At 37.4% G+C, this 27,828-nt stretch overlaps 1 protein-coding gene across 9 annotated transcripts in view; it reads left to right on the top strand.

The window, feature by feature from the left end:
• LOC135221902 (chloride channel protein 2-like) overlaps positions 1 to 9,665 on the top strand; it is a 280,662-nt gene extending 270,997 nt beyond the window's left edge. For 6 of the 9 annotated variants that reach the window (XM_064259894.1, XM_064259892.1, XM_064259893.1 and 3 more), the window contains 5 exons: positions 2,135 to 2,194; positions 3,911 to 4,022; positions 5,185 to 5,256; positions 7,463 to 7,618; positions 7,750 to 9,665. In XM_064259894.1, the coding sequence (XP_064115964.1) occupies positions 2,135 to 2,194; positions 3,911 to 4,022; positions 5,185 to 5,256; positions 7,463 to 7,618; positions 7,750 to 7,989 (640 nt within the window). In that variant the 3' untranslated portion in view covers positions 7,990 to 9,665. The remainder of the gene's footprint in view (positions 1 to 2,134; positions 2,195 to 3,910; positions 4,023 to 5,184; positions 5,257 to 7,462; positions 7,619 to 7,749) is intronic. The other 3 variants (XM_064259887.1, XM_064259890.1, XM_064259889.1) reach the window with 3 other exon arrangements.
• Positions 9,666 to 27,828: the final 18,163 nt, after the last annotated feature.

Here is a 27,828-nt window from a genome sequence, read left to right as displayed (position 1 = left end):
AAACATCACAGTACTAGTTGGGTTTTAGGTATTACATACAATTGTCATTTTAGTACATGGTCCAATTTTATGGCCAACAGTCTGGTATAGCACTGATTAGTGATGCAAGAGTGTAAAAGTGCCACAAAATAAGTATTTTAGTCATATTGATCAATTAATAGACACCAGAATATTTACTGAACCGTGGAGCATGTACTACTGTGTTAGAAATTACAATATTTTCCATGATCAGCAAGGATGGAATGATAGATAGAGAACAAGAGTTTCGTAAACCAAACTACTGAGAGTAATAAGTCTTAACTGATAAAATAGCATAAGGATTCCAAAGCATGCTAGAAAACATCCAGTGAAAATAACCTTGAATGCATTTAACAGCAAACTAGTATACGTATACATTATTTACAAATATCAGTAGTGAATATCATGCAGAGGATAAATCAAACTACAACTGTGATACCATTTATGAAAAGCTTAATCATCTTTGTTTAGGTTAACTTGTCATACGCATACTATCATATTGCTTGCTGATTGATACTTAAGTAGTAGTCTCTAGCATACTCTAGAACTTCTTGTCATAGAAACATCCAACATATTGGACAGAAAAACATTTTCTAATCTTGAGGAAAAGAAAAAGGACAGATTTAGATCAAAATCATTAATAGTGTTCTCTCAGATGATAAAACTGTACCTACCTCATGAGCAAAGAAAACTAAAGGGTTTTGGGAGTTGGGAAAGGAAAGCAAGCAGTTTGAAATTTGGAGATGGTGTAGAATAAGTGATAAGTGTGAGAAGTCAGTTACTTCAACATACTGAGGATGTGCCATTTAATAAAAAGAAAAAATAACTAAAATAAAGTGTCCCCTTTGATTCAGCATACATAAAACCTTCAATAACTTAAACACTGAAAACTCAGGACAAATATTTTACATAATGGAAAAAAATTAATGATAGAAATTTAGTACTTGTAATCACTGATTTAGGTTTTTGTGGGCAATTGGAAATGGATCCAGTAATTACTGATTTCATCAGTGTGTTACATATAATGATTATTGGATAGAATATTTGATCAGTTACTACTGTACTACTTCATCTCAGTCCCATTTACATGGCATCTCAATTACTCTCTCAACTACAAAATTCAGTGATCATTTCACTTCCATTACAAAACGTTATTGCACCAGTTGTTTTTTACTAATTACTATAAACTGAAATTCTTTAATGTATTTAAACATGACTCATACTATAGACAGTATTATGCCTAGAAGACTGATACAGACTTTATTCAGCATAGAGGTTATCAGAATTTTCAAAGTACAGTGAATGATAAAGGTATAGGTATTATTTTTTTTATATTAAATTGGTTTTAAATAGATTGCACTAGCATTTCATGGTGAATATAGCAAGTGAAATATTTGACATTTAATTCTACACTGTAATTGTAATTATTTGTGAATGCTTAGTGAAGTTTATCCTGTCAGGCATCTTGTAATATACATATTTGTATTTAGTTTTTTTATGGTACTGTACATAATGTTAAAACTCATTATGCAAAAATTTGAGATGCCTTTCGAAGAACATTGTATATACAATTATACTGGATGCCAGATAAGTACTACACTGAATATGTTTACCAATTTTGTGCACCTGTGTTAAATTTTTGTCTGGCTTGGCTTCCATATCAGTGTAATTCTTAGAATAGCTAAGTTTATACTGTTTGTCTTTTGTTTACATGTTTTTTGAAGAACATGATTAAAGAGGATATGAAAGTCATGTCACTGAGCAAATACACGGAGCTTTAGAAACTCTGTAAGAGGATGACTTGTTCTCACATTCACAAGTACACTAAGCAAAACCAAAGTTCTGTGCAAACTCTTGCAAAGAGAATGATTAGTTTAAGTTCAATAATTACATTTAGCACAAAATAAGCTTAGCACAAAGGGCAAATAAAAATGTGAGAAGGTATTTTAAATCTTTCAGTACTCTTTCAAGTTTTTTTTGTATAACACAGTCTTTTTTTTTCCTCTTATCTTTTAATTTAGTAAAGAAGTTTTAGTTGGAAAAGAACAGAACTTTAGCAGGGACCTTATTAAAATGAACATTTAATAGCTTTAGAATATCTTTTATGCTTACTAAGTGAGGAAGAAACAACAATAGAAGTAACTATAGATGATAGCAGGAGAAGCCATGAAATTAGGTAAGATAATTTTGAAGTCTGGATGTTATTAGGATGTAAAATTGTCATTTATAAGCTTGTTTTACTCTCTCTCTCTCTCTCTCTCTCTCTCTCTCCTCCTCGTCTCTCTCTCCTCCCTCTCTCTCTCTCTCTCTCTCTCTCTCTCTCTCTCTCAACTCATGCATGCTCAGCACGAATAAAGAAGCGCAGTACATATATAGAAAAGAAAAATCTAGAAAGAAATATCTGTGGTCTTGGTTAAAATGCACTATGGTGTTGAATTAACACATAAAACCTCCTGTAATGTTTCAATCGTATTTTGAGTTATTTCCTCACCCTAGGTGCATAATAAAGTTACTAGTTGCCAGTCTTGATTTACTGTAGATTACAGTAGTAGTTGGTATAATCAATGAGCCATGAACATGAAATAGTCATACCCAGCTGCGCATAACTACAAAGATGTTATTAATACCTTATGCTTCAGAGGTATTATAGTACTATATTGTTCTTGCATGAATATCAACATCTTGAGACCTTTATCTTAAATATAAAGGGTAAACGTATTGAAATGGATTTTTTTTAAAAACTGATAGTGAATATGTCTGCAATTCTCCAAAAGTATCTTATCCTTACCAATTACTTATACGTATTCACTGGTAAACAATTGCATGTACGTACTATGTAAGCATGTGCATATGTTAAGAAAGCAAAAGTTGTAACCATCCACGTTTGTGGATGAGAGACGTAAAAAGAAATTGACCCTTTCTTCATCATATGTGCTTTTATAAGTTAATAGCTACTATCTCAGCATTACTTCTGACGTCATGTGTGATTGGAGGGGTATCTGACAAAACTTTACTTTTGAAGGATTTGTATCCCTTTGCCATTTCTGGACCTCATGTCCCTTATTGGTCCTGGTTGCATTTTCTACTATGTTTTTCTGCTTTCATCTACATTTCTTATATATGTACTATACAGTAATTGGTAGATTTTATTTTGACTCATAACTTTAGCTTATAACTTGTATACTATATTAATCATTTCTCAATTGAATAATTTTTTGCATTTTTATACAAAACAGTGTAAATATACATAAATATGCACAGTTCTCATTTATCATTTATGGCATATAAAAGATGTGAATAAGTTTTATGAATGTGTATTAAGATTTTCACAACTGTATCATTATTAGTATTGAACTTGTACATTGCTTGATATGGTATACTAAGTCTTAGTTTGTATCATGTAGAGCTAATATAATTACCAGTAATTCTTATGTAGTGTACGCACATTGTGTACTACATTAATTAGTTACGTGATTCAATGCACTATTTTTTCTAAGATATGAATAATATTGCTACATTGATATAAAGTACAAGTAAATTGCATGTGCATCATATCTCTTTAATATTATATGTGTGCTTTGCATGCTGCTCTGTGGATGTTACTAAAGCTTCTTCATAGCATCTCTGTAGCCCAAATTGCATTGATGCCTGTCTTATGCATATCACTCTTCCCCTTTAACTTCCTGCAATATACACATTCTAGGATAAATCCTTCAGGCAAATTATATGAGTCTAGGAATGGAACATGGTGGTCTAGTTAAATTAATTTATTGTAAGAATACATATATCTCCCAGGGTGGTTATTGTACTCAATGTTATGTTTTTAATTGGTTGAATTGTGTTGTGGTGATACTTTATTTGAAAATTAAAATTATTAAATATCTTTTTCTAGGCTTCGTAGTGCCTTTGAGAAGGTGCGCAAGATGAAAATGGAAACAGCCAGCTCTATGGAATTTAAACTTTCCCAAATCTCCTTATTTAAGTCTAAGAAGAAAGATAATGCTGTAAGTATGGTTTTGTTATTAAAATATAGTTGACTATCTCTCAAGCACTCAGTTGAACGCTATTTCTATACTTTTTTCTTGTTACTTGTAGTACTGATTAAGTGGGAAGGAAGTTATGCTTTCACTCTTATTTATTAAAGTGTGTAGTATTAGGATATCTTGAGAATTAGCAGGTTCAGTTTTCATTAGGTAATAATATAACTTTGGGACAAATTAGGTCAGATTCAACAAACTGTTTCTGTTAGGAGCATTTCAATTTTGTACAAAAACTGATCATTCCATGAAGGTAACTATAGCTGGTTCATTTAAGGTAGATTCTTGGGTGAGCCCTATGCCTGCGAGACGTTTGTTTCACAGCCGTTGATTGGCTGGGAGCGGCCTTCCTCCTGGCAACAGCCAATCAGCGGCCGCCAAACAAACGTCTCGTAAGCGTCGGCCTCAAACGAGGATCCACCTTAAGTGAACCAGCTATACACATTTGCATTGGTGTTTACTATTCCCACAGTTTCTTCACAAGTTAAATATATTTTGCCAATTGTGTGACCATACTTTTTAACTAGTAGTATACAGTATTAGGTGGTTACATTTTTTGGGGGTATATCTTAGCTTTTCTGTGTACCTTGACTTTTTTTAATTTTATGTATAGGAAACTTGATTATGACTTTACTGTAGTTTGTAACCTTTGGTGTAGTAACATTATTAATCTCCCTAGTACATGATGCTGATTTAGGTTATGTGTTAGGGTGATTAAGTTCATGGCACATGGAGACTATTTTTATATACTGTATTAATTCTAATCTTTCTTAGTGGTTTATAAAGTCACTTTTGCAATATACAATTCATGGATATGTGTAATTTTAATGAGTGCAGTATTGAAGTTTATAAGATTGGCCTTTGTTACATAATGAACAGTATGTTTGGTTTTTTTTTATCTTGAGTGCAAGCTGCCTGAATATTTTTGTGGCTACTAAGTGTAATTACATTTATATAATGAATGGTATCATACAATAACATGGAGTTGATATTTTGTTTTTAATATTTCACAAAATTTGGTTAGAGTGGAGTATTAGTTCATGCTTTAGATACATACTATATTGATACTTTTTTTTTGTAAAGTAAATGGACAAAATTTCATAAAGAAACTGTTTTCCGTTTTTTATAGCAGAAGAAACCTATTCTGGATCTAACAGAAGAAGAAAGAGCAGTTTGGGAACTCAATGAACTATCAAGAGAGGTAAAGAATCTTTTTTTATGTTCACCATATGTATTTACCAGCCTGTAAATGTGCATTTTTCTTTATGTACTGTATAAGTTGAATTATTCCTAAGAACTTCATGGTAAGTCTTGTAATGTGATGGGCGAGAGTACAAGTTTAACCTACAGGCTATGAGCACCTGGTTTCAGTGAAAATTAACAAATCCCAGCCTTAGTAAAATCTATGGTTATTTATAGCCTAGTTAGACTCAAAAGATATACAAATGGCTGAAGTTTAGTTTTGCATTTTGCCCGTGTAATAAGTAACTAGCTTCAACCCTCTGTAAAACCTAATCAGTAAGCTCTGTCATTATGGCTCAAAATTGAGCTGCCTTAGCATTCATCTGCTTCCCCCTTCACTATGCAATTTTCAATGTGTTGAAGTAGTTTTCTGCATTTAAGTGTGCCTTTCATGCTACTTTACTTTGTGTTTTACTTGATTGGTATTAGCATTGCCATATATCTTTAGTAGAATTGTAATTACAATATCAGCAAAATAATATGCAGACTACTATGTGTTCAATTTGTCATAATTACAAACTTAGGTCACAACAATCTCAGCTGTATATGAAAATTGGAGTTAAAAATGAAAGACATAAGGAAAGTCGGACAGATATTTTTTTACTATGGAAGTTCATTTGTATACAGTTGATCCCTGCTATTTGCGGACTCATGATGCATGGACTCGCCTATTTGTGGATTTTTTATGGACCGTTTATCACAGAAAATTCGTATTTTTGCAGTATTTTTCCACTGAGAAATATTCACAAACTACTGTATTTTCATATTTTTGTGACTAAATGCACTTTAAAACTTAAAAAAAAAAAAACTCAGGTATGTATAAGCATTTCTTTAGTTTTTTTGTATTTTAACTATCAAAATAAGCAGTTCTAAGGATTTTTAGATGGGTTTTAAATATTCACGGATTTTAGCTATTCACTGGGCTCTGGTACCCATCCCCCATGAATATGGGGCATCTACTGTAATTACTGTACATATGATCAGGTAACTATGATACATTTTGAAACTGTAAAGATTTTTGTTTTATATAATATGACAAAATTACAGTATATATTTGGGGAATTGCAGTAGTTTTTTCACATTGTACAATTACTTCACTTCTTAAGTATCAATAGTGTTTGGGGCTGTAATGATCAAACTGTCTATGCCATGCTGCCTAAATAGAATTCTGTAAGATGTCTTCAATAGGCTAAATGTACAGTATCAGACAGAATGCCCCTGCTTCTATGCACACATGCATACAGAAACAGAGAAGATAGGCTAGGGTTTTCAAAGTCAATGTGTTAGGCAGAAGTTTTGACTATAATTCAGAAAAATGCATATTTTATTATGGCAGACCCCCTATCATGTTTGAAAATAAAGGTTTTACCATTTATTTCCTTTATAGGTGTATTTATTTTTTCTTGAATATGCTCCCAAAATTTGGGTTCATCTTCAGTGTTGTGAGATAAGGCACTTTTCCCTTAGATTTCCCAATGCCTAACATTTCAGGGGTTTGTCCTGAATATGATATTTACTTTGAGATTTAGAACAGCATAGCACTTTTCCGATCATCAATTACCATTTGTATTTTGCTAATTATGCCCTGTATGTTGAATCTGATGCATTCAGAGCCTTACATCTAGAGTCCTTTAGTGTTTACACTAGGAACTTTGTCATATGAAATGAGTAGTTATATACAAAAAAAAAAAAAAAACACAATTAATTTTAGTAAATTTATTTACTGGGAAACTGGATTTCAACAGTCAACATAATTTAAAGTGGTAATGTTCTGTGATATTTTAGATTGATTCATGTTGAAAAATATTACTTTTCATCTGCTTACTGTTAAACGTTGTTTCCTGTTTGCTAAACACGTGATTTCCTCTTTTATGTAAAAAACTTATTACACACAAAGTATTTTCACTGAGCTTATGAATACTGTACACATCAGTCATTCATGGATTTAGTTATACAGTTTGTCCTTATATTATTACTATGTATACTAAACACAGGAATAATTTATAAACTCATAACCTTTTATGAGTAATGTAAGTCAACATTTCCAAATATGGATATGGAAGTACAAAGTAAATATAGTGTCACATATTGTATAAAACAAATAAGACTTATACCCTACTGAATATTTTAGTAGTTTATGTACAATAGTGTGTTTTGTATTTCAGGTGGACTTCACAAAATGCCACATAGATCCAGCTCCATTCCAGTTGGTGGAGAGGACATCTCTTTTGCGTGTTCATTCAATGTTCTCTATGTTGGGTATTAATCATGCCTATGTAACTGCAATTGGGCGCTTGATAGGTGTGGTTGCTCTAAAGGAAGTGAGTTAATTTTTTTACATTTTGTGTCTTGAGTATATTTCCATTTGATGAATATTGGCTCTTGCAGTATGTTTGAAGATAACTTTTTTTGTAGCTTGCACTTAAGCTAATTAATTATTCACATTCCACAGCTTCGTAATGCCATTGATGGACAGTACGTTGGTCAACCTCATAGGACAGTAACACCACAAGTTAGTGCACCCAACACTCCGATGTCACCAATGAATTCTTCAGCTGCTTCAAGTTCATCACCTCAAAGACTTTCAAGCCTTAGTCCTATTCATTATTCTGATCCTGAAGCAGGGACAATTTCCCAAAGGGGTTCAAGAACTCATTTACTGAATTACCCAAATAGTTCATCCCACAGCTGAGAAAAACTGGAACCTAGTGGGTGAGGTGAATTAAGATTTTGATACACTACTGTGGTCTGTGATCTTGTGAATAGTGGTTGTTGTTGATATCTTCTCTTCATAGAAAATGAGGTATCAATTATTGTTGAATATCACTGGTGCATACTTTAGAGATTTAATCGTATCTGATATGATTATGCACAAGGAGTACTGCGTACGTGAACTTGGTACGAAGAAGAATTTTGCCTTGGAAAATGTTACAAAGTTGTTGATCTTCATAGTTACAAGTTCATTTGAAATTGTAGTTGTCTTCTAGACAATTGGCTTCCTAAGATTTTATTTTTTGGCATTTTTAGATTAAGAATCTGACAACTTTTAAGACTGCAATATTGAGAAAAGATATCATTCATCCTACAAGTTTTAACGATATCGTATCATTTTCATATTATTTATACTTATGAGCAGTTCTTTATGACCTGGTTTCGTCAATAGCAAAGAAAGTGCTGATGCATTTTTTTTAACCTGGGAAACTCTACAGGAAAACAGTTATTTGTGATTGATGTAAGGCCTGATGAGCATTACCTCAAACCTTATGGTGCAGAATTTATTTTCCTTAAAACGTATTTTTAATTATTTTAATACTCCCTCTAGATATGACTTAGGGAAGGACCATGAAATTCTGTGCAATTACTACATGGATAACTTTGATGCTTATATCTGTTTTGAGGAAAGCAAAACATTTGGATCGGAGAACATGTTGTCGTACCCTTCCTTGATACTGTAAATGATTATTAACTGGGTGAAGATCAGTTATTAATGAGATTATTGACTATTTTTTCCTATGTTCATGAATACTCAGAGACAACCATGCAATGAAGCCACTTACTCTACATTGCCATCTGTGCACAGTGCAACTTACTGTGTTAGTTTTCTTGTAAAATTAACTTCGTTTTAACCTTTTAATATTTTTAATAACAGCATTCAGTTACAAACTAAAACTCAAAATACCTTTTAGATTTTTATCTGGTATCCACTTCACAAATATTTACCTAGGGTATTATTTTAGGTTGCAAATAATGCTTATATGCCTGTATAGTTTTCTTGAAACATTCATACTTTATAATCTTGAGTTCCTACCACTTATATTTAAACTGACCTATACCTGATCACAAAAAACATCATCTGGAGTAGTAGAGAATCAGGAAGTGTTCACAATTGGGCTGTCACAAACAATGGAAATACAGTAAGATATTGTATTGTTGATTCTTGATATGCAGAGAAAGAAATGTTTGTTATGCATTAAATTATTATTATTGGAGATGATTTTGCATTTCAAGGCTATTATTGGTGATGGAAAGCTTACTGTGATACTTAACAGAGCAATATGTTATGATTACACGCAATATTTTTTACAAATTGAAATTGTATAGATGTTTATTCATTTTGCTCTCAAGGGGATTCCAAGTATTTTTTATACTAATTTATAAATCTTATTTTTAAGAAAAATTAAAGCCATATTTCAGTTAGCCCTTGTTTACTGGAGTTTAATCTGAGAACATAATTGGCCTTTAAGAAGTATTGATTTGTATTTTGATGTCATTTTATTGAAATGAAATCACAATCTAGGAAGTATTTTAATATATACCTATTTGTATTACATACGAATCTCAATTTGTTATTACATGTGTATTATATGCTGTCTGTTTTAATTTTCCCCAACTCAGTGTCTTTTGTTATTGAAGAAGTTTCTTCTAGCTGCTTATAATTAAGGAATTATGCCACTTGTGTAGTTGTGCAAAGTAAGACCATCTTTGGGTGAAATGCCAGCTCTTGCTCCAATTCTTATTGGCATCAAGTCAATAACAAAATTATGTTTTCCAGTTCTTACATACTACATAATTTTTTCTCTTAAGATTCATTTCAGTAGAATAAGGTTCATAGATGCCTGTTTGTTCAGATTTCAATCATAACATTTTTATTCTTTAGTTATACATTTGACCATTTTCTCTCTTACCATTCCTAGTTGAGGAAATGATCAATCAAGACTAGTGCCAAAGCAACAAGTTAGTGTAATTAATAGAAACAGACGGTCACTAGATTCACTGGGGAAACCAGAGTATTTAGAATATCTGTTGCATGTTCAATCCTTGCCAAAATCACAGTGGTTGGCATTTACTATGAACCAGTTTACAAACTTCAAGAAGGAGTAAGGCAAGGCTAGTATGTATTATCTCTACCCAATTCCTCAGCTGGCTTGTTTTGTATACGTAGTACTTCCCAATCCTTCCAGCTTGCCTGACCTTTAACTAAGACCAAGGTTGTATCCTTCAAGAATCACAGCATGTTTTTGCAGCCGTATGCTGCACACAAAGAAATCTCAGTCATACCATACTTTTTATAATTAAGAGTGTAAAGCCTTTCCTTCACATCCTCAGTCATCAAGGTCTTAATCTTCTTCATTCAGTTTGTTTTGATTTTTTCCATTCAGATTTTCTCCTGTGATAATTTTCATTCCTTTGGTGCCTTTTTTGCCTTAAATTGCACCAGTAACATGATTACATACCATTTGTAATTTGATGTTGGGTACTGGCTTATGATGCCTTTCATTAGGAGCTGAAGTATTTTCTAATATTTCATGCTACTTAAATTTTTATGAGATTTATTTTTAGCTTAGCTGCATCTCTTCTTTTATTGGTCTATGTATTTTATTTTCTGGGCTAGATGGTATTTTATAATATTTTTGTAGCATAATTCTTTTCCATAATTTTTGCATGATTTTTTAAAAATTAGTTGTAAGTATACTTTTTCTTTGGGTTGTTCAGTAATTTTTTCTTTGTTAATTGTGATGCTCTTACTGCAACCTCTAATTACTGTGTATCTAATTTTGCAAATTAAAATTTTTTTTTTTATGAAATGCCAATTTTGTAAATTTTGGCCCTTTCACCCATCTTAATATGTACTATGGGCTGTGAGCTTTCCTACTATGCCTACTATGCCTCAGCATACTTGACAAGGCTGTCATCAATAAGCTTGTATTATTCCAGCCTATGATACCACTCGACAAGACTAGCATTCCATGCCTTGGTATTGGGGCCAGAATTGCTCTCTTAAACTGAATTGTGAGAATGTCTTGACTGAATGCTTCACCAATGGTATCACTTTGCCTAGAAAAGATCTTCAAGTATTGTGTGTTGACATCTGCTGATGCCTCCTCATTTTCTAGCTGTGCCTCCAGAATTACCTCTCCAATTCTGTTTAATATGGAATTGATTTCATCAAGCTATGACTTCTTCCAAGTCATGAGGGCATAGTTTTGTTGAGGTGGCAGGTTTTGGCACAACATTCTGACCAATTCTTCCTCATCTAACCTATTGACTAGATTCCTTGAAGTTTCTGAAATTCCTGCTTGACTCCTCCCAGCATTCATCATCGAGTCACCAAGATAGTTGAGGGATATAATTCTAATGGTTCTTCCTTTCCGTCTTTCCCACATCATGTTCTTTGTCTCGGAGATTGCCATCAGCTCTTCTCTCAGCAAATTATGTCCACTGAAGGATTTTTCTCTCAATCCTATGACTTCTGTAGTCATGGATCCAACCTCAATGCCTTCATCTCAGGACCAGCACCAACAACAACACATTTTATTTCCTTGGTCTGATTTAACCATCAGGGCACTTGGTTTGTATAGAGTTTTCTCTATTTTTCTAATATTTGATTTTTCTAGCTTACTACATTCTGCCAGTAAAATGCAGATATTTGTCATGTTTGGAAAGGGGAGGAGGTTGCAGAATTGGATAGTTTATTTCCTTTGAATATATGGTACTGTGAGGACTGGACTGAGACGAAGAGAAACTCTTAGTGGCTTTACTGAAGTTATTTTTTATTAAGCTGATCTTGAGTCAGCATGGGCTCTTTCTCACCGAACAGCCCGTTAAAAAAAAAAAAAGACGGCTGTGTGGGTGGAGCCGTGTGTCCATCACACGCGCACATACAAAAGGGACAGAGCCCCTACTGGGATTACTTTTTTCACCTATAAATATACATATAACTGAACATGGAGAATACATTTTTTTCTGACATATATATATCGACGGAAAGGCCATGAAATACTCTACATTTTGATATATGATAAAAGGATATATAAAAAAGAAGGACGGAACTAGTTAAAATGTCGTCTCCTTACAGTGCATATACTACGGTATAATGCATTAGTAACAGGATAATGAAATCTGGAGTTCATCCTCCATAGAGTTGTCCTTCAGGAGAACATCTTGTGATAATCTAGGCCACGTTTCGCACAGGCTCCACTGAGCATGGTCACGCCAAAAGACGGGATAGACTACATTCAATGCTGTTGAAAATTAAGCCAGCACGGCAGAGCAGCCCTTGAAAATTTAGGTGTCTTGCTCTTTATCTAGGTTGGGGATGGGGGAGGGGGGTTGTGCGTGCCCGATCAAATTAAGCTGCCCGCTAATTGCCTGAGGAGAAATTCGTGATGGTGATTGGCTGGCGTGATTTCCTCGGAAGCCATAAATTAATCGCTGATGCTTTTTCTGTTGCAACCTTGCTGAGCGGCGGGGCTGGTGTGCAACGTCATTCTCTGGTATTCCCTAGCGAATATTCTGATTAGGCGTCTGGCGGCTCGCAGAATCTCCGGCATTATTGTGAAGAGTCAATATAGATGTTGACTCTGTGAGTTTGTCGTTCGGGATTGTCGTTTCTTGTGGTGTCTGGCGCCGGTCTGACATCTACAGAGCCATGCGGCAATCTTGAAAAGTCTGGTAACCTCGCAAATTGAACAGGGTCTAAGTACATTTAATTTTTGTTGTAACGTGATCGTTATTGCGCAGCTTATCGTTGCCAAAACAGGAAGACAAGTCTTCAATAGATAATGAGAACATTTCACAGGTAAACGAAACATAATTTATTTATTTATTTATCGTTAATCTTGTGCTAGTCAGATATAGGTAGTACTACGTGGTCGTAGCAGTAGCTCCCCTTCCTCACTTTTATGTGTGTCATATTCAGCATATTATCGTGTCACATAAATGTAGTGGCAATTTAAATTTGATATAAAGCTAAATATGTATATGCCACATGATATAAAGTAAGAACGATCTTGGTTATTACTTAGTAGTACGTAGGCCTATAGGTTTATAACACTAGATGTGTCATCTACTAGTCTCGTCTTTTAAGCAGGTTACTGTGATTCATGAGGACGCCTGCTGCATTTTGTCAGTCGTTAAGATGTAGCTATATGCAGTATGTATGCTATAATCTTTTTTCAGTTTTAGACATCAAAGGTAGTGTTGGAATCAGTGGCGATTTTACCCTTCAAAAGATTGGGGGTGGCGACAACTATCGGGCAAAGATAATGGTTGGGTGGGTATCATAGGAAAGGTAACTAAAAATGATTACAATTTTGGAAACATTTTGAAACTCATGGAAGAATGAATTTGACTAAAGGTAAAGGTTCATATAGAATTTTGTTTGATTCCTAAACAAAACAACTGTAAATCATCCATCTGATATTTTACCAGACTTGCATGATATGAAAATGTAACATTCAAAACTATATAGTTTCAAACAATACGCATCTAACAAGACTGGGTGCCACACAAGTAACACAAGAGAAATGGGACAAAAGTATTAAAAAATGATGGATATAAGGGAAATGCAAAGTTACATTTAACTAAGATTATTGTTATATGGATAGTATGTATAAATATAATACACATTTGAACCAAATAAAGAAAGGAAATAACTACATGAAATGAACAGATATACATGGGGCATGTCATGACAATTCTGAAAAGATTCAGTTTGACATTCAAAACTATATACGATCCAAACCAATATGCAAATTATTAAAGAATTTTAAGTTTGTGTAATAAACATTTGCACAACTTAAAGAAAGGTATTAACTAATGAAATGAACAGACAGATATGGACCATGCCATGACCATTCTGAAAATGCTGGTTTGACATTCAAAACTATATACAATCCCAGACAATATGCAATTATTAAAGAATGGCAAGTTTGTATCATGCACATTTGAACAAAGTAAGGAAAGGTATTAATTAATGAAATGAACAGACAGATATGAGGCTTATCATGAAAATTCTCGAAATGTTGTTTTGACATTCAAAACTATATACAATTCATCACAATATGCAATTATTAAAGAATGGAAAGTTTTATTATACACATTTGAACACAAAACAGATATGGACCATGTCGGGACAATTCTCAATGTTTAGTGCAGTTGATTCTACGATTACTATCATGTCGGCTGTCAAACTTGTCTACAAAACTATCTACATAAGTACTCTCAGCCCGTTTACTTTCAACTGATAATAATGCAGTGTTACTTAGTCTCTCACCAGTCATTGAATTTCTAAGAAATGTTTTTACTATTTTCATTTTGGAAAAACTTCTTTCACAAGAAGCACTAGTAACAGGAAGTGTTACAGCTATCAATAGTAACCTGTATAAGCAATCAAAGACAGATTTATATGGATGAATAAATGACAAAAACTCCACCAATGATGTAGGTGGCTGAGGTTCTTTCTGGAGTAATTTCTTAACTAAAGATAGCTCGTGTTTTAACTCACTTTGATTAACTGAATATGATAAAACAAATGACTTCAAGTCATCCTTATGTCAGAACGTCTGTCCTGCAGGACAGAGAGCTGAAATGCCACAGAAGATCACACATGAATCTTTGGAAAAACGACGATCTAATTCACTATTTAAAACAGTCTAGTGCTTAATACAAGATTGTGACGTGTTGTGCATGACTTGGCTCCACAACTCTCTGGCCAGTTTCCAACATGATAAAATACGGAGCTGTCGAGGTTTTCTTGAATGTTTTCTTGTCACTGTTGGTGAAATGTCACATTCTTTTTTTTTTTTTTTTTTTTTTTTTACAGAGTTCGTCAACCCTATTAGAGTACTTCTCAATTAAGTTAAAGTTTCTTACATCAGCTAAATCTTCACGAAGACAAGAAATATGTTTAGCTGCTTTTCCAAGGTCTGCCTGTTTGTCCTGCAGCTGCTGAGATACTGTATTTATTTTTCCCAGAATTTCAGAGAAAAACTGCAACAAACAAACAAATTCTGCATCCATTGAGCAAGTAAACCTCTAGCAGAGACAGTTCGAGCTCCTGTATCATCTGCAGAAGTCTCCTTCAAAAGTCTTATAATATATTCCAGACGTAATAAATCTTATTCACAGGAGGTAGCCCGACACCACCAGCGAGTATCACTGAGATGTTGAAGTTCTCGAATTTGTTCTTCGGGAAACATTTCACGCTGTATAGAAAGGAACTTCTCATGAACCACTGCATTACTAGCAAAGATATAGACTTCTTCAAGAAGACTGAAAAATTCAGATGCTTGTGATACATTCTTTGCAACACTTGTCAAAACCAAATTGAGCTTATGACCTAACAATGAACATAAGCAAAAAGTGCTTTCTCTTTTATGTTTCTGAACGCCACTAATTCCTCCACTCATGACTGATGCTCCATCAAATCCCAAGCCAACAAAAGAAGATTCATAATCTAAGCCTAATTTTTCTAGAGTTTTCAGTATTATGTCTGTGATATATGCAGCATCCAAGGAAGACATGGGAGTGAATGAAATAAAACATTCCTGAATACAGTAAGAGATTTCATTATAAAATCGTACTACTATTACAGTGCTAATTGCGCAGTTTTGCTCACATCCTTGGCTTCATCGGATTGAACAGAAAAGTAATGGCAGGATTTTATCTTTTCACTATTTCTTCCCGCACAATTGATGCAAATGTATCAATCATCTCATTTTGTGTTGCAGAACTGGAGTACTTCTCATTTTTTGGACCAATTTTGACACGTTCAGCTGTAACAGGATCATGTTTGGCAATGAATCTTAGAAGCTTACGGATATTTCCTGGATTTTGTTCATCGTCACCTTCTCTGTGACCTCTTTGTGCTATATTTTGTGTCAGTGTCAGGAGTACAATCTCGCCAAGAGTTTTATGTAATGATGATTTTCAAGGACTTTCTTCTGATAGCCCTCACTTATAATCTGTTTAATGGATGTTTTATCAATTCTATTGTGTTGGTAGTCAATCCACGCAGTATAAAGGATTTGTGGATATGTGAGCTCAGGTGCTTTGCAATGGCCCCATATTCTCCTTGTGCCTTTTTCCATCGTCTAAAGCCACTCTTTACAAATGCACCGTCTGCATTGCCATAAGAAGGTGATGCAAAGTGCCTATAAGCAAAACAATGCATCACGTGCTTGTGAGTACTCAGCCCAGTTTTGTGTGACTAGTTAGTGGCTATTGTTATATTCAATAATGATTAATTTTATATATAATATTTCATTAAAAAAAGTGGGGGGGGGGGGGGGGGGGGGGGGGGGGGGGGGGGGGGGGGGGGGGGGGGGCAAACCAGGGGCATGGCCAAAATCTGGGAGGGGAGCATGCCCCACCATGCCCGGCCGCATATTCCTAAAGTCTGGATGGAAATAGACCCTCTCGGATATTAGAACCAATCAGAGCGTGTTTTGTAGCAGTGACGTTGTGAGACTCCGCCCTCCTTAGTGTTACCACCTATAAACTTTTCTTAATTCTTGCAAAAGCACCAGTTTTGAAAGCATTAATCGTATATGATACGTTATAATATTGGTAAATATATTAGTTATTGTAGATGCATACAGAATATATGTATCAACTATGCTGTACCAGCTAGCATTTACGCTGGCTGAGAGTCTGCGTATGCAAGGTATATGGCACCATTGCTCAATGTAAACAAACTGAAGAAGTTCCTCAGGCATCTGGTTTCCGTAAAAATTGCAAACCAGTTGAATATTTGCTGCATTGCACTGGAGGAGCAATAAGGAATGGTGGAGCTGGGCGAGGTAAGATACCTTGTCAGCCAACCTCCATCGCAAGACGCTCAACTGGCAGGCCAAGGGGAGCTGCACCGCTGTGTAAAGGCCGTCATCCGACAGGTGCTGTGTAATTTGGCTCACAACATTTCCTGCACCGTGGCCAATGGGAAATCTCATGGCACAAATCATTAAGTGGAAAATAGTGATTTTTTTTTTATTGGCATATATTTGATTCAAATGGAAAATAGGAAACCTATTTTCGAATTCATATCTCTCACACTTCACAATAGTTTTTTATTAGTGTTAAGGCAACGTATTAATTTTATGTATTTATTATAGCTCTTAAGACATGAATTATTCTATTTTTATTGTATCTGTTTGACAATGGAACTGTGGAGTTTGGAGTCAATCAACTTTGGTATGATGTACAATGTGAGTAATCTTTTGTTTATAATAAACTTTTGTATAAAATAATCTTTTGTAAATAATTTGTTTTTTTCCTTATATTCCAAGCTATGAAGTTGATTTTGAAATTTACAATGAAATATCAGCAAAGGAAAGCTTTTTGGTATCCGAGGCTGCAATGGTAATATGTATAATATAAGCAAAGCGAACATTTTGCATAGTTTAGGATATCTGCAAAACAAAACCTGAGCATGGCCTTGGTTGTAATACACAGCGTAAATTTGTGCTTTATTGCATATCTGTGCAAATTGAAAATTTTTTCTGGTATATTTTTCTTTGACTAGAATGAATTTGCTACTCATTTCCGTATGGATATTATTAAAAGAATATGCTTTTTTATTGCAACATAGATTTAACCTAGCAACTAAAATAAAGGTCTATATTTCCTGTCTCACACCAAGTATACTTCCGAAAATGAATTACCATCCGTATTCTAGCCTAACCTGACTAAATATGTACATTTCAAAAACATTGAGTCAAAACTTTAAAACAACAATAGAAAATATATATGTATATAAGCAGCAAAGAACAAATCAACTTGCAGAAGAAATATATATGATCAACAAGGCAAAATTTTTGCATTTTGAAGGGTACAATGATTCCAAATAAAATTCAAAGTAACAAAAATTTTAAACTGTCAGCCTACTTCAAGTACTAAATGCGTAAGTGTCGAGGCCAATATGAATAGTTGAGTCATTTTTTCAATGGGTGAAGTATTACGTAATGAAACAGCTGATTGCCAGGGAATCATAGTCCTCCTGTCGAGGCCAATATAAGTAGTTAAGTCATTTTTCAACGGATGAAGTATTACGTAACGAAACAGCTGATTGACATGGGATCATAGCCCTTCTGGTGTGTTTCATTGAGCAATGTTGCCAGCCATATGCCTTGCGTATCTCGGTAATTTTTTAAATAATTATTTTTACCAATATTATAGCCTCTCACAAGATTATATTCTCAAAACTGGTGCTTCTGCATGAATTATTATATAATGAAGCGGCTAATTGCCATGGGCATGGCTTTCTGCGTGTTTCATTGAGCAATGGTCCCATATGCCTTGCATATCTCAGTAACTTATGATGCATAAGCGCCAGCGAAATATTAGCTGGTACAACATAGTTGATACATATTTTCTGTATACATCTATAATAACTATATTTACCAATATTAAACCTATTATATAAGATTAATATAACTGGTGCTTCTGCAAGAATTAAGAAAAGCGTATACGTGGTAGCGCTAGGAGGGCGGAGTCTCACGACGTCTCGCGACGTCACCGCTACAAATCACGCTCTGATTGGTTCTAATATCAGAGAGGGTCTATTTCCATCCAGACTTCAGGAATATGCTGCCCGGGCCCCCCTAGAATCGCCACTGGTTGGAATTGTTTAACAACGAAATTCTGAAATGTCACCCTTGTGGGCGTCCGGTCAGGACGACGTAAACAGAACGTAGAAAACAACTATTATTCGATTTTAAGTTGAAATAGGCATTTTCTGATCATTCATAGAACGTTCAAAAAGTTGTCATTTATCTCCTGTTTTGTTAATCACTAGCTTCTCATTTTGCCTTAACATGAAAACTGTGTGTGTGTGTGTGTGTGTGTGTAACACTCGATCAGTGGCCGAGGCAAAACATCCTGTTACACTTCTGTACAGCATAGGCTACATGGGATTTCTGAATGACGAGTCCAGCGCCAATTCATTTTAATAACGCTACCCGAAAGTAATCTATCTTTTTATATTTTGCTGTAAATGATTTTTCATCTCATAATAATATAGATGCTTCACTTGTATCATTGTATGTGTGTTTTCATCTATTGCATTTCAACCTAAGTCTTTCGGTTTTGGCGTTTCGTGTGTCGTCCGCCCCAAGGGCCTTGGCCCGCCCGACGTCGGTGACGAAGCAAACTTTCATTATAAAGAGACCCCTGTTTTACTACTATTAACGTCAGTAATTTAATTTAATAGTGCATGAAAGAGGCGTAGACAACTTTCTACTTATATAATATTAGCAGATTGATCAGAGAGCGCAAACTGATGGGATTTTATTTACTACAATATGGTTTGTTGAGTGTCTTCAAGACCAAGTAATTTCGCTTAAGTTCCTGCAGCAATTTTACAACTGAAGGATATGGGTATGGTAGAAATAAATTAATTTATATTTTACTGGACATCAGTTGCCTTGTGAATGAAAAAGTATTGGTAGAGCTATATAACTATTCCGCGGCGAGCTAGACTATGGCAGTTGACGTTTTTCTATGCAGTTTACCTCCTATTCGTTTCGGGAACAAATGATCAGTGTAAGGTTACTGAAACCCTATAGGCTATATCCCAAAATTATTGCGGACTACAGCGGATATTGGTAATTTGGTATAGTATTTTAGGTGGGTGAAAATACAAGAGCGAAATAGGTATACAAGAAGGTATTCTACCGTTGCCATGGCAACCTGTATCTGTAGGTTCTGATTCCGAAAAAGGTAAACTTTTTTGGGGTTGGGGGGTGGCATGATACTTTAATGAAGGGTATTAAAGTGCAGCGTGCACTAGTTAGGCAAGGACCTGGTAACTTAGGCTTATGTTAGTGCTCTACCAGGCTATGACCTGATACTTAAGGTTTAGGTTAGGTAAGGGAAGATTCCTAGCCAATAATTTTTTAATGTTAATTTCCCAAAGTTAGGTTAAGCCGCAGTCCAGGAGGCGACAAAAAAGGTCTGACTATGTAAGGCATTCTGTGCCTATGACTTAGTTACATCGGGTTGCAACCCTGTTATTTTAATTCACAGTTCCATAAATTAGAGTAGGTTTGGGGGACGCTCATAAGAGCGAATCCCCCCAGGCATCCTAGGTGGGATCCCTTGATAGGTGAAGTAAGTCAATGATTTTTCACCCACTCAAATTCCCGGCTTTCCATATATAAAAGGCGGATGGGGTTGTATTATATAGGAAAAAAAAAAAAAAAACCATGCATTTTGGCCAAGCTCGACGTGCTAGATATTAGTTTTTTTTTTTTTTTTTTTTTTTTTTTATTCGTTCAGTTGCAAATTTCCTCGTTAATTGTAGCACAGTAATACCTTGATAAAAGAGACAGTCTTCACAGTAATACCTGGATAAAAGGGACTGTCTTCACAGTAATACCTGGATAAAGGGGACAGTCTTCACAGTAATACTTGGATAAAAGGGACAGTCTTCACAGTAATACCTGGATAAAAGGACTGTCACCACAGTAATACCTGGATAAAAGGGAGGGACAGCATAGTAATACCTGGACAGTCACCACATTAATACCTGGTTAAAGGTGACAGACAGCACAGTAATACCTGGATAAAAGGGAGTGTCACCACAGAACACTGGATAAACGGGACAGTCACTACAATAATACCTGGCTCAAAGGGATAGTTACCACAGTAATACCTGGATAAAAGGGACAGTAATACCAGTCAGTTCACCCCCGCGACTGTTAGAAGAGTGAACGTCCACGTGTAAAAAGTACTGTCAGTCGGACCATCGCTCATTTGCCAGAAGTGACAAAACTCAAAAAATGTGTTTTGAGCTATTGATACCAGCAGATAGCTTGTTCCTTATTCCATATTGTGGTAAAAACTTCTTATTTGTATTTGTCATTAAAACAGCTCAGTAAAAGAATCATCTAAATATAAATGGACAAAGTATAGAGAATTTCAACTTTAGATTGCTTCTCCCGAAGTATAGCAATTTTCGAGTTAAGACACTCTTCTGGCAAATGAGCGAATATATACTCATATCCCAATAATTTTGATCCTCATTTAACTTTGATGTTAAAATTTGTGATATAAGTGAATTATAATCAAGTTTGACGATTTGATTTGTTTTTTCATTTATTTAATAAATAGAACTCAGTATTAAGAATATTTTTACTTTTTGGTTATTATTATTATTATTATTATTATTATTATTATTATTATTATTATTTGCCAGTTGTGTAAGTAAATCCCTATGTAGGTAGTATTCTTGCTTAAGATTTGCATGGTCTCATGTCCAATTACCCTTTTTGGGCATATTTCGGTACTAGCTGTGATTTATTTTTCCCGTGATGCAGTTGAGTCATCAAGGAGTTTATTGTCATTTCGACGGAATAGATAAATTGATAAGTAGAGTGACAGTCTCTCCTTCGGTTCTAAGTCAAATGGACAATTTCCCCACGGTCCGGACTTAGGGGGAAATTCTGGTTGCATTTCAGATGTTCCATATGTAGTGTTATTCCATTTAAGTACCCCGGTGAAAATATTTTTTGGAAAGGGGCGTTTTCTTATTTTTTACAACCAATTTTCTATTATACCATGGGCGCAGTCATTTATATGTGGCTCATCTGTTATCGCGGTATGCTGAGACAGGCGGAACTATTCCACCAGGCGTGCTGTCTACACAATTCATGGACACACACACCCCCACACGCATGCACGCACGCACGCTCACACGCATGCACGCACACACGCACACACACACGTTTAGAAAACTGCCTACATCATCACACCACGCACATGGTGATTGATAAGAATAAATTTCAATTCAAATGCATACAAGTGGAGGCACCATAGTATTGATAGCGGTAAATAGCTGCCCTATCTTCGTTGGTACCGTTCAGAGGGAACAGACCGTCATTTCACAGTGATCTATTATCACACATAACTATGGCCACCACTATATCCTCTAAGGAGAAAAAGTTCCTGAATATGCAATGTCGAAAAAAGAAGAAAAACTACCCAGACACTGTTTGTAATCCTGAAAAACATCATCATTAACAACTGTCGCCATTTTCTCTCTCTCTCTCTCTCTCTCTCTCTCTCTCTCTCTCTCTATTGGTAATGTTGCAACATCACATATGTTACACACACGTGCATACACTTGTACATGCTCGGTATGCTTTCGTAAGGGCTGTCACTATTGGCATGAGTGGTGGGTCTCAATAGTTCCTTTCAGGTGTGCGCAGTTCTGCTTTAGTACTTTTGATTCATCCGTGTACTTTGGCGTTCCTCATTCGTAGACAGCATGGCTAAAATGTGGCTAGTCTTTGGTACATATATATATATATATATATATATAATATATATATATATATATTATATATATATATGAATAACTTGATCACGAAGTATATAATATATGATGCTATCTATAAATAAAGGTTTTTTGCCACGAAGAAAAAAATGAAAAAGCGAGATAGCCAAGTACTTTCGGTCCTGTTCGGACCCTTTACTGAGGTAAAGGGTCCGAACAGGACCGAAAGTACTTGGCTATCTCGCTTTTTCATTTTTTCCTTCGTGGCAAAAAACCTTTATATATATATATATATATATTATATATATATTATATATAGTATATATATATAGTATATATATACACACACACACATATATTTATTTATATATTTTATAAAATAAATATAAATTTTAAATATTAATTTATTAAATTGAATAATTTATTTATTATATTTTTATATATTAAATTAATTTTAGAAAATTATAATTACATAAATTAAAACATTTTATAATAAAACAAATTTAATTTAACATAAAAAGGGGGGGAATTAAATATATATAATTAAATTTAAAATATATATATACCCTAAAAATAATTATAGATAAAATAATTTTACATTAAAAAACAAAAAAATAATATAAAAATACCCATTAAAAAAAAAAAAAAAAAATATATATATTTATTTTATTAAAGATAACCATATATACCATGATAAAAGAAATATATAACATATATAAAACACATATAAAATTTTTCAAAATTAATTAAGAAAAAACAAATTAATTATTAAATATATAGATATATTATCCTATAGATTATATATATATCATATATTAATATTATATATATATATCTAATATATATATACATTATATATATATATATATATATAGTATAATATATATATTGTAATTATATATACATTTATACATAGATTAGTATATATCATATTAATATATAGTATAATTAATTATAGGACTTAGGATTGGACAGAATATATTTAATCAAAAAAAAACCATCAATTGGAGTATTATACACGAAGAATGGTATGCACACATTAGCTTTCCTATTCCAAACGGAGTAATTTCACATGCACTGTCATATGTAAATATACCAATACACCGTTTTTCTTCACAAAAATAGTCTCTCTCTCTCTCTCTCTCTCTCTCTCTCTCTAAACTTATATCGAATGCAAAGCCTTTAACCTAAATGAAGGAACAAATGAAGAATTCCAGATCTAAGGGGGCAAAATGAGAGAGAGAGAGAGAGAGAGAGAGAGAGAGAGAGAGAGAGAGAGAATTCATTAGACAAAAGGGTAAGTAAAAGAAAATCCCCGAATTTATTGCTATAGATGAGGTAAAAAAAATCCACACGGGGCGAGAGAGAGAGAGAGAGAGAGAGAGAGAGAGAGAGAGAGAGCGGACAAAAAGATACGGACTGCAAAAAATCCCTAATGTTCTTACAAACTTGAGAGAGAGAGAGATATTTCAGTAATTTATAACACCAAGAGACAAGACATAATTAAAAGTCTTTCAGAATCATTCCTGCTATATTTTGATAAATCAAAATATCTCTCGTGGAATATAGAAAATCAACGAAAAATCGAAAGAAAGAGGAGAGTATATGAACTGGATACGATATGGATTTCAGTTTGAAGAGAATGTGGCTTTACTGGCCTTGGCAGCAGCTGTTGTTGGGTTGTTGTCCAGAAGTAGTTCGAAATACGGAAGATCAGTCATCTTTTTTGCTGTGGCTGCCTATTCGCTGGTGAAATTTCTCTCCAGACTGATGATGGAGCTGAACAAGCCAAGGAAAAGGAACTGAACGAGAGAATTGCGGCCTTGCGAGACGCCATCCAGTGCCTGAGAGAGCAGCGGGTGAACGTGGACAGGACAATTCTTCAGCTGCAACAGAGGCTCGACTACTACGAAGAGATGCAGAAGGCGGCGGAAGGGAAGAACGCACTCGTGCCAACCAGATCACTCAGGAGGTGTTGCAACTGCAAGCCTGCCAAGACAAGGCCCCCCCGCTCGAAGCTGGAACGATCAAGAGAAGAGGGAGAAACGCCAGCTGGAAGACAAGATCCTCAAGATGGCTGAAGAAAATCAGCAGCTGAAGGACAACGCGAAGGAAATCGGGCAGAGAAACGATGGCCTGTGTGAAAGGATAAAGGATGTAATTGCACAGTTGGCAGAGGCAAACTGCCTGCTTGAGAGACTCGAGAAACTCCTACGACAGAAGGAGAAAGACCTGCAGCTAAAGATGGCATAAGTGGTGCGGATGGCGAAGCTCATCCAGGAACAAAAAGACGCGATCGAAAAGCGGGAATCCGAGAGGAAAGACCTTGAGTTGAGGTTCCAGTGCCTGCAGAGGGAAGTAAAAGACTTCTGGAAAGAAAAGTGTGGACTCCAGTATGAAGTTGAGGCGGCGTAACTCAAGAGGAAAGAAGTCGTCGCCTGGAGTCGCTGGAGAGGAAGGCCTGTGTCCAGGGCGAACAGAACGACCAGCTGGAAGATGAGGTTCGCCAGTAGCGAGGAGCGAAGGAGAAATTGGTGTGCGACCTGAAGAACCTCCGTGAGAAATAAAGACGCTTAGAGGAGGACAACTGGAAACTGCAGAAGCTTCTGTTCATCTTCAAGGAATGGCGCGATGAAGACTGCCTCACGAAGACGAAACAGATGTAAAAATTTCTTTGTATGAAAACTTTGATATTTATTTTGTAATAAATTTGCTTTGTTAATACTTGAAGGAAATTTAACTAGAACGGAAATAAATATGTTAAAATGTTTTCTTATTTTTATTGATTCCTGGAAGGGAAAGGAAAGGGGAGGATTACAAAAACGGTGAAGAAAATGAGGGGATTTGTTGAGGTGCCGGGAGAAGAACCAGGATTAAGAAAAGCCCCTGGAGGATTGAGTAGGATTCTTGGAGGTGCCAGGAGAAGAAGCAGAGGATTCAGTAGGATTTGCAGAGTGCCAGGACAAGAACTAGAGGATTCAGAGAAGCCCCAGGAGAATTGAGAGGATTCAGTGGCATATTCTGGTTCTAAGGAATTCATTAGACAAAAGGGTAAATAAAGGAAAATCCCCGAATTTATTGCCATAGATGAGGTAAAAAAATCCACACGGGGGGAGAGAGAGAGAGAGAGCGGACAAAAAGATACGGACTGCAAAAAATTCCTAATGTTCTTACAAACTTGAGAGAGAGAGAGAGATATTTCAATAATTTATAACACCAAGAGACAAGACATAATTAAAAGTCTTTCAGAATCATTCCTGCTATATTTTGATAAATCAAAATATCTCTCGTGGAATATAGAAAAATCAACGAAAAATCGAGAGAAAGAGGAAAGTATATGAACTGGATACTTCAGATATGGATTTCAGTTTGAAGAGAATGCGGCCTTACCTGGCCTTAGCAGCAGCTGTTGTTGGGTTGTTGTTCAGAAGTGGTTCGAAATATGGAAGATCAGTCATCTTGTTTGCTGTGGCTGCCTATTCGCTGGTGAAATTTCTCTCCAGACTGATGATGGAGCTGAACAAGCCAAGGAAAAGGAACTGAACGAGAGAATTGCGGCCTTGCGAGACGCCATCCAGTGCCAGAGAGAGCGGCGGGTGAACGTGGACAGGACAATTCTTCAGCTGCAACAGAGGCTCGACTACTATGAAGAGATGCAGAAGGCGGCGGAAGGGAAGAATGCACTTGTGCCAACCAGATCACTCAGGAGGTGTTGCAACTGCAAGCCTGCCAAGACAAGGCCCCCCCGCTCGAAGCTGGAACGATCAAGAGAAGAGGGAGAAACGCCAGCTGGAAGACAAGATCCTCAAGTACAGGTGTTGCTCTCAGCAGGGACTGGCAGGTGAGGCCCGCCGCTGGTTCCGGGACGGGCGGCCAATGTCCGCCACGTGTCCCGGGACGGGCGGGCCGGGCCCTCCGCAGGTCCCGGGACAGGGGGCGATGTCTGCCACGTGTTCTGGGATGGGCGGCCCGGGCCCGCCACGGGTCCCGGGATGGGCGGGCGATGTCCGCCATGTGTCCCGGGACGGGCGGGCCGGCCCACCGTGAGTCCCGGGACTGGTGGGCCGGGCCCGCCGTGGGTCCCGGGACGGACGGGCGATTCTGACACGTGTCCTGGGATGGGCGGGCCGGGCCTGCCGCTGGTCCCAGGACGGGCGGGCGATAACCTCCATGGGTGCTGGGCGGCGAACTGGCGGGTCTCGGGACGGGCGGGCTATGTCTGCCACGTGCCCCGGGATGGGCGGGCGATGTCTGCCACGTGTCACGGGATGGGCGGGCTGGGCCTGCCGCGGGTTCCGTGATGGGCGAGCGATGTCCTCCACGTGTCCCGGGTTGGGCGGGCCCACTATGGGCCCCGGGATGGGAGGGCGATGTCTGTAACGGGTGCCGGGCCGGGCATGTCAGGCCCACCATGGGTATCGAAACGTCCAGGCAATGTCTGCCATGGGTGTCAGGCCAGGTGGGCTGGGCCCTCCACGGGTTGGTCATGTCCGCCACGCGTGCCGGGGCCGCCGCAGGTCTCGGGACGGGTGGGTGATGTCTGCCATGGGTGCTTGGCTGGGCTGGCCTAGGCCCGCCGCAGGTGCCGGGACTGGCGGGGGATGTCCGACACGGGTGCCGGGGCGCCTGGCCTGCCGTGAGTCCTGGGACGGGCGGGGAATGTATGCCACAGGTGCTGGAACGGGTGGGCTGCAAAAGGGCGAGCTGGGATTGCCGTGGTTCCTGGGATGGGTGGGCGATGTCTGACACGTGTCCCGGGATGGGCGGGCTAGGCCCGCCGTGGGTCCCGGGACGGGCGGGCGATGTCTACCACATGTCCCGGGACGGGCTGGCCAAGCTTGCCGCGGGTCCCGGGACGGGCAGGCAATAACTGCTACGGGTGCCGGGTGGTGGGCTACGTCCACCACGGGTGCCGGGACAGGCGGGCTGGGTCTGCCGAGCGTCCCGTGACGGGCGGGCGATGTCCGCTATGTGTCCCAGGACTGGTGGGCTGGGTCTGCCGTCTGTCCCGGGACGAGCAGGCGATTTCTGCCACTTGACTCGGGACGGGCGGGCCGGGCCCACAACGGGTCCTGAGACAGGCGGGTGATGTTCGCCACAGGTTCCCAGCTGGGCGGGCCTGGCCCGCCGCGGGTCCTGGGACGGGCGGATGTTGTCAGGCGGGCATGGCCTGCCATGGGTCCCACGACGGGCGGGCCATGTCCACCGCAGGTCCTGAGACAGGCGGGCCATGTCCGCCATGGCTGTTGCTCTTGGCGGGCTGGGCCCGCCGCGCATCCACTGACAGGTGGGCCATGTCCGTCACAGGGGTTGGGCTAAGCGGGCCGGGCCTACCACAGGTCCCGGGACAGGTGGGCCATTTCTGCCACGGGTGCCGGGAGGAGACTGGGTTGGGTCACCAGGGGTGAGGCCTTCAGTGGCGAAGCAAACGGATTGGGCTACCTGGGGTTGGACCTCCAGTAGGGAGGTGACCAG

This window comes from Macrobrachium nipponense, chromosome 3 (assembly GCF_015104395.2).
Source record: "Macrobrachium nipponense isolate FS-2020 chromosome 3, ASM1510439v2, whole genome shotgun sequence".
In the NCBI taxonomy this organism is placed as follows: Eukaryota; Metazoa; Arthropoda; class Malacostraca; order Decapoda; family Palaemonidae; genus Macrobrachium; species Macrobrachium nipponense.
Note: the sequence above shows the minus strand (reverse complement) of the source record. Positions and strands in the feature narration are given on the sequence as shown.